The 8,197-nt window shown below is 35.2% G+C and overlaps 1 protein-coding gene across 1 annotated transcript in view; it reads left to right on the plus strand.

Moving 5' to 3' along the window:
* The window catches only part of SNW1 (SNW domain containing 1), a 30,960-nt gene that overhangs the window by 22,073 nt on the left and 690 nt on the right, over window positions 1–8,197 (plus strand). The window contains exons 9-13 of the mRNA XM_010947886.3: window positions 8–124; window positions 1,031–1,172; window positions 3,680–3,776; window positions 6,397–6,514; window positions 7,954–8,117. Of these exons, the coding sequence (XP_010946188.1) occupies window positions 8–124; window positions 1,031–1,172; window positions 3,680–3,776; window positions 6,397–6,514; window positions 7,954–8,117 (638 nt within the window). The remainder of the gene's footprint in view (window positions 1–7; window positions 125–1,030; window positions 1,173–3,679; window positions 3,777–6,396; window positions 6,515–7,953; window positions 8,118–8,197) is intronic.

An 8,197-nucleotide genomic window follows, 5' to 3' on the forward strand; every position in this document is an offset into this window, starting at 1 on the left:
ATGCTAGGGTTATACAATTCCATTGGATAAACGTCTGGCTGCTGATGGAAGAGGACTGCAGACAGTTCACATTAATGAAAATTTTGCAAAACTGGCTGAAGCTCTCTACATTGCTGATCGGAAGGTTGATCTGTTATAATTAAATTGTTTAATGCTCTTGATAATTTGTAAATCCATTCTCAGTTACCTAAGACACTGTTATTTTAGCTACATTGCCAAGTACCTAGAGACTCTCTCACCTGTGAAATGTGTTCGAGAGAGGTGCTACTTGCAGCTTTGTACCCTGTCTCAGCCTTTGTAGACTCATATAGATAACCCACTACTGGGGCTTCACCATCTCATAGCATTTCCAGAATAATGGTTCACTAGGCTGATCCCATTTTGTGAAGACTGCCAGCTGCTCTTTTTAGGTTTCATACTTTTTCTGTATCTTAAATGTAGATGTCTCCTAAAAGGTCCGTTGCAAGGAAGGGCAAATAAACATTCTGACGAAATGAACGCTACAGAAAATGTCGTTCATAGTATTGGCTGTCCATTAATATTATGGTATTAATGTGTCTTTGAAGTGTGTATAGAACATAGAAGAGTATATCTTCTGTATCACAGTGAGCACCCTTATAAAAATTTTCTCTTGCACATCTAGACCAAGGCTTTATCTTGAGTTGATCTCTGATTTTGAAAATATGACCAGTTCTTACTATGTTATTGATATTGAAATTTGCTTTTTTGGAATCTTGTTTAATTTTTTAGATTGTTTCTGCGAAAGCATTAGTGAAATACTGACTTACAAGATTGATTGGGATCACTATAGTTTCAACTACTAAAACATTTCTCAGAGTGAAAAAGCTAAGTTTGCAGTATCTTAGGCAAGTTACTTTTAGTGGAGAAGAATCTTTGTTTTAATCAGCAGTAACAAATTTGAATTCTTTATAACTGTTCTTTAAAGCCAGAATTTAGTCAGGGAATTAGATGATAGCTATAATTCTTTATCCCTGGTAGTGTCTTATTTAACATCTGACTTTACTAACAGGCTCGTGAAGCTGTGGAAATGCGTGCTCAAGTAGAGAGAAAGATGGCTCAAAAAGAAAAGGAGAAACATGAAGAGAAACTTAGAGAAATGGCCCAGAAAGCCAGGGAGAGAAGAGCTGGGATCAAAACTCATGTGGAAAAAGGTATAACATACTCATTACCAAATTGAATTTACTTTATGAACAATATATGTCTCATTTTAGAAAATCTCTATTTTTTTACTGCATACAGAAGTAGACATAAAGAAAATGTAGATATTTCAGAAATAATGTAGAAATGAAAAAGTAATTTCTGCCCTGTTAAGCTGAGGCAGTAGAAAATAAAGAATGTACATTTAAATGTGGGCTTTTAATATGGGAGCATACCCTTGGAAGTTTTTAAACTTCTGAACAATATACTTTTAAAAATCACATAGTCCTCAAATGATATGCTTAATTTTCTCCTGTTTTAATTTTCTTGAAACTTAGAACTAGAAACGAGATCTCCAACTGAATAATTCAGCTCCCCCACATGGTTAACTAATCCAGTTTTTCTATCTTTTAGGCCTTTAATTATTAAATCTGCCAATATTTTCTGTCTAGCTTTTTATTTACTGGTCTACACTGGTATATTAATTCAGAGTGAAAAGGCTAATTCTAATTCAAGAAAATTATGAGGATGATTTTTCTTTCATTAGTAAATCCTAGACTGATATAATTATTCATTCAGTTAATATTGAGCACCTATTATGTGCAGGATTCTCTTCTAGACACAAAGGTTTTTGCTGACAGGTTCGGGTATAGCAGCAAACATTTCAGTGAATATAGAGAGACAAAAAAAGTTAATCATACAGTATATTAAAAGGTAATAATCACTATGGAGAAAAATAAAACAGAAGAGGTATAAAAGTGCCATAAGGTCAAAATAGGCCTCACTTCTGAGATGATAACATTAGCACAAACACTTGAAGGAAGTAAGGAAGTGAGCCATATGGATATCTGGGGGAATAGCAACCTAGATAGAAGGAACAGCAAGTGCAAAGGCCTGAGGAGGCTGTTTACCGGGCAGGAGGCCATTATGGCTGGATTAGAGTGAGAAAGCTAAGTAGCAGGATAAGAGGGTCAGACAAATTAGGGCAAAGTGGCCAGATCTCTGTGTGTGCCTTTTAGTCATTGTCAGAACATGGCTTTTACGTCAAGTATCAAGGGAAGCAATTTGAAGAGTTTTGAGCAGAGCGACTTAATCTTGCATATATCGGAAGGCTATGGAATGGTCATTTGGAGAAGCAGGGAAGCCATTTGGAAGGCTCTTGCAATAGTACAGGTGAGAGATGATAATAGGTAGTAAAACCATGGTCAGATACTAGATGTATTTTGGAAGTAGAGCTGACAAAATTTGCTTATGGGTTAGGTAGAAGGATGAGAGAAAAGGAGTCAAGGATGACTCCAGAACTTTGACCTAAGCAATTGAGAAGGGTTGAGCTGTCATTTATTAATATAGGGAAGACTGCAGGAGGAAGAGATTTGGGAGCTTAGTTGTGGACATGTTAAGTTTAAAATGGAGGTATCAAGCAGGCAATGGTTTATAGGAGTCTCAAGTTCAACTATAGGGAAGTAACCAGGGTTATAAGTAGTAATAAATCATACATAAATGACTTAATGAGGCAAGATGTAAAAACCAACCTGTTGTACAGCTAGGCAGTGAAGGTCATTCGATGTAAAACCTCCCTATATGTAAGTTCTCTGAATTGATTTAAAAAAAAAAAAACTGAAAGAATGGTTCTTGAGAAATTAATTTAAATTTTTAACTCTCTTGCCAGATATTAATAAAAGACATTTATTGAGTGCTTATTATGGTAGGCACCACTCTGAGCACTTTGCATATACAACCTTATGAAATCCCTACAGCAGCTCTGTGCATTGGTTCTAATTGTCACTGTTTTACAGAGGAGGAGACAAAGGCTCAGAGGGGTTGAGTAATCTGCATAATTTCACATTGCTAATCTGTCCTAGAGACAGGATTTGAATCCAGAGAGGCTGGCTCCAAAGCTCATGCTCTATACGTATCCCTTTAGACTGGAGAGGGTAGAGAAAATGAAGATAGACAAAAACACAATTGATAGAAATCAAGATGCAGGCAGCCCCTGTGGACCACAAGCAAAAGGTTCTTTATTCAAAGTCAGTCTTTGAAAATATAAGGATAAACTTTGTATAATTCTTTTTTCCTGAAATTTTATTATGAAAATTTTAAAACACATAGAAAAATTTAAAGAATTATGTAGCGAACATCCATATCTCCACCATCTAGACTCTATGTTAACATTTTTTAAAAACAATTAGCATTGCTAAATTTGCTTTATCATATATCTACCCAGCTTTTTCTCCATCTATCAATCCACCTTACTACTTAGATGCATTTCAAAGTAAATTAAAAGGTATCAGTACACTTTGCACCTAAACACTTCAGCTGCATGCATGATTCTGGAATTCATATTCAAAAGTTAAATCAGTACTGGATTTAAATTAATTGCAAGTAAGGTTAAAAGGGCTTAATGTGACTAAAAGAAATTCTTGGATTTTTCTGACTACAGTTAAAGAATATTCTCTTGTTCAAAATATTAATGGATAATATATATTGATGAAGTAAGTAATGTTTAACTCTGTCTACACAGAGGATGGAGAGGCACGTGAGAGGGATGAAATCCGGCATGACAGGCGAAAAGAGAGACAGCATGACCGGAATCTTTCCAGAGCAGCTCCCGATAAGAGGTAGGTGCTAGTTGAGATAAATGCGAATTATGAAGAGTGGCCTTTGTGAACCTTTTAGAGAGGAGGTTTAGTCCACTAAGACCAGTTTTGCTTCTCTCCCTTTCCTCTTTAGTTTGAAAACTTAATAAATCAGCACTTAACAGTTGCACTTAAAATTCAGAAAGTGCTATCATATAAAATTGGGAAAATTGACAGAGCACTCTTAGTAAGTACAGACATGTATAGAACAAAGGACATACATGTATGGGGACTTGGAACAGAGTAGGGATTGATAAAGTTTGTGGTTCAACAAAGGGCAAGGACTGAAATGCTGAAAGGTTGAAGACATGCTATAACACAGAGGTGGAATTCTGAGTTGGGTAAAATGCAAGTATAAAACTCTTTCCAAATGCACAGTTCTCTGTGCTCTCATCAACCTACGAGCTGATACAATCTATTTTTTCAAGTCATATCTTAAACAGATTGCTTCTGGTGATGGTCTTTGTTGTTTAATGGCATATTTCATCTCTCAATAAGTGAAGTCATAGAGAAGCAGAAAATCTGAATTTAGAGTTGTGTTTAAACATATAGTATAAAAGAGAGAGGAATGAAGTATGAAAGTGCACAGTTAATGACACTCTTGGTCTGAAATTCCTAAGCTGTAAAAATCAAAATGGCTCTGTAGATAAATGGAGCCCTTAAAACCAATAAAGTGACTATGAGAATTGATAATATCGAAAAGCTGTAAACTTGTGATTGGATGAAAATTAGATTGTCTATAGAAATCATTTTAAGACCTGAGCTTTTTAGGGAAATAAATGATAACAGTTACCATGGTATCATTGCGATGTAGATTGCATACATACTGAAACAGCAGAGGAATTAAATTAATCTGAATGTCAAAAATTATACTGAGTAATCCAGTCATTGACATGTTTTCCTCAAAATTCTAATAGGATAAAATTACTAAATGTAGTTAGGGTAAAGAACTGATTCTAGCTTATCAAAAATGATTCATGTGATACATCTAATTTGCATCCAGTCCTCCCAGTCCTTTATAATAATAGCAGATATAGACCATAGCAGATTCATATTTCAGCATTCATTATAAGGTGATTGCTTGTATTAAGGACTTCCATATCAAGAATGATTCTTTAAAAAACAAAACAAAAGAATGACTCTTTTGAGAAAGGATGCTCTCTTTAATAAATGGTATTGGAAAAGTGGACAGCCACATGCAAAAGAATGAAACTAGACTACTCTTTTACACTGCATAAAAATTAATGCAAAATGGATTAAGAATTTGAATTTAAGACCTTAAACCATAAAATTCCTAGAAGAAAACATAGGCAGTAAGCTCTTTGACAGTGGTCTTAGCAGTGTTTTTTAATTTGACTCCAAAGGCAAAGGAAACAAGAAAAAATAAACAAATGGGACTGTATCAAACGAAAAACTTACGCAGTGAAGAAAACCATCATCAAAATAAAAAGGCAACCTACTGAATGGGAGACAATATTTGTAATTATATATCCAACAAGGGGTTAATATCCAAAGTATATAAAGAACTCATACAACTCAGCAGCAACAGCAACAGAAAAACCCAATTAAATGGGCGGGGGATCTGAATAGACCTTTCTCTGAAGAAGACATGCCAATGATGAACAGGCACATGAAAAGATATTAGCATCACTAATTATTAGGGAAATCAAGTCAAAACCACGAAATAGCACCTCACACCTGTTAGAGTGGGTATTATCAGAAAAACAGGAAATAGCAAGCATTGAAGAGGTAGAGAAAAGGGAACCCTCAAACACTGTTGGTGGGAATGTAAATTAGTGCTGTTAATATGGAAAACAGTATGGAGATTCCTCAAAAAATTAAGAATAGAACTACCATATGATCCAGCTATTCCACTTCTAGGTATTTATCTGAAGGGTACGAAAACACTAATTCAAAAAAATATATGCGTACCTATCTTCATTGCAGCATTATTTACAATAACCAAGATATGGATGGAAGCAACCTAAGTGCCCATCAACAGATAAATGGATAAAGAAGATGGGGTGGGGGATGTGTACCCAGTGGAATACAGCTCAGCTGTAAAGATGAAATCTTGCAATTTGTGACAACATGGATGAACCTTGAGGGTATTATGCTAAGTGAAGTAAGTCAGACAGAGAAAGAGAAATACAGTATGATTTCACTCATGTGGAATCTAGAAAAACAGAATGAACAAACTGAAAACAAACTCACAGGTAGAGAAAACAGATTGGTGGTTACCAGAGGGGAAGTGGGGTGAGGGATTGGTGAAAATGGGTGAAGGAGGTCAATTGTACGGTGTTAGACAGTAACTAGACTTTTGGTGGTGATCACTGTGTGTATACAGATGTTGAATTATAATGTCATACCTACTCCTGTCTATCAGGAAGGCCTAATTGTAAAACCGTGTCTCTTATAATCACGTATCTGAAATGCTGTAAGAGCTGTCATCCCAACTATGGCATTATCAGGGAATATATATGTTCACAAGATGTGAACAGGACATATTTGTTTCCTCTTCTTCTGAGATTTGTTGTATTTAAGTTGAAATTCAGCTTATCTGTGAAGAGTTTTCAGTTTGTGACATGGTATTTCAAAACAGGTCAAAACTGCAGAGAAATGAAAATCGAGATATCAGTGAAGTCATTGCTCTTGGTGTGCCCAATCCTCGGACTTCCAATGAAGTTCAGTATGACCAAAGGCTCTTCAACCAATCCAAGGTACAAAAAGCCTAGAAATAAATTTTAAGTGTTGATATGATATACCAATCCTCAGGGAAAAGAAAATTAACATCATAGTTTAGATCAGCCTAAGGTATGCTGGCATGATGACAGGAAAAAAAATTGCAAGTTTCATGTTGTAACTTAAGAGACAAGATGAAAAAGTTGATTTTGACCTCTTAGAGTTGACTAAGATTTGAGACACTATTAGAAAATGAAAGAAATTCGGTGATAAAACTTGATTCTGGTATATCAGTCTTATTTCTAAAATAGAGCAAATGTCCTACAAAAGTGTCTCGGGTTATTTTTTGTTGATATTTGAAAATAAATTTTTTTTAATGCTAAAAAAACACAGACTTGGGATCTTTAAAAAAAATATAGCTGTAAAGCCAGATTAAAGTATTAGTCAGGAAATCTGATTTCTAGTACCAGGTGTCACTAACTAGCTAGGACACATTAGGCCTGAGGAAGTACCTTTGTGTTTTAATTCACCCAACATTGATTATTTACTGTATATAACTCAGTGAGATCAAAGATAGATGTGCCTTTGCCCTCAAGGAACCCTCAAGTCCACTGGAAAAGAGATACATGTATATAAATAAAAACAAGGCAGACTGTGGTAAGAATACAGAACTGTAAAGTTCTACTGGGATAGAGAGAAGTTAGTTATCTAAGACTTGGAGATTTTAGGAAGATTTGAAGGTAGCATTTGAGTAAGCTTTTCTGGTTAGTAAGTTATTGGGTGCTTTTTATATTCCTGGCATTGTTCTAAGTCTTTTACTTATGTTATCTCACTTAATTCTTAGATACTATTAGTACCTCTGTCTATATATGAAGAAGTTGAAACACATAGAGGTTTAGCTCGTATCTGGTAGAACTAAGATTCTTAGGCATGAAAGTTCCACAGAAGTAAATATTTATGACAGTTGCCTCTCACAAGCTTAAATCATTTAAAGATTGTGGTGAAAAATTTTCTTAAAAGACACATCCCTGTATTAATGAGCTGTCCAAATATACGAAACCAGCTTTTTGTTGACTTAATATTTTCATTGAGAACCCTATCATATCATGCTGTAATAGTGATGTTCTCAGGCAGTTAAGGGGTTTAACGTTACTATAGTGTCAGATAAACACTTCACAGTTCTTCTATCTTCTTGTTACTGTGTCTATACAAATTGAAATACCTGCTTATACTAGCATCTGCCAGTTTTGATGACAACTTTGCGAAAGTAGTTAATGAGTACCATATTTAATCTAAGGAGCCAAAGGTGAACAAGAGATAAGGGACTTTGTGACCGTTTTTTAGTGACCTTTTTAGTTTGCAGTTCAGATTGTTGAAAATGTGAGCTGTGAGCAAGGGTTTCCTCTTCATATGAAAGTAATCAAATTCAACTTTCATTAAATACATACATTTTTAACATCCTCTGTTTTTTCCACAGGGTATGGACAGTGGTTTTGCAGGTGGAGAAGATGAAATTTACAATGTTTATGATCAAGCCTGGAGAGGTGGTAAAGATATGGCCCAGAATATTTACAGGCCCAGTAAAAATCTGGACAAGGACATGTATGGTGACGACCTAGAAGCCAGAATAAAGACTAACAGGTACCCAGGCAGACAGCTTAGTCTCAACATCTGCACCAGTGAAAACAAAGTAGTTCATAGTCGTTTCTTTTTTTCCCTAG

The sequence above is a fragment of the Camelus bactrianus genome, chromosome 6 (genome assembly GCF_048773025.1).
Source record: "Camelus bactrianus isolate YW-2024 breed Bactrian camel chromosome 6, ASM4877302v1, whole genome shotgun sequence".
In the NCBI taxonomy this organism is placed as follows: Eukaryota; Metazoa; Chordata; class Mammalia; order Artiodactyla; family Camelidae; genus Camelus; species Camelus bactrianus.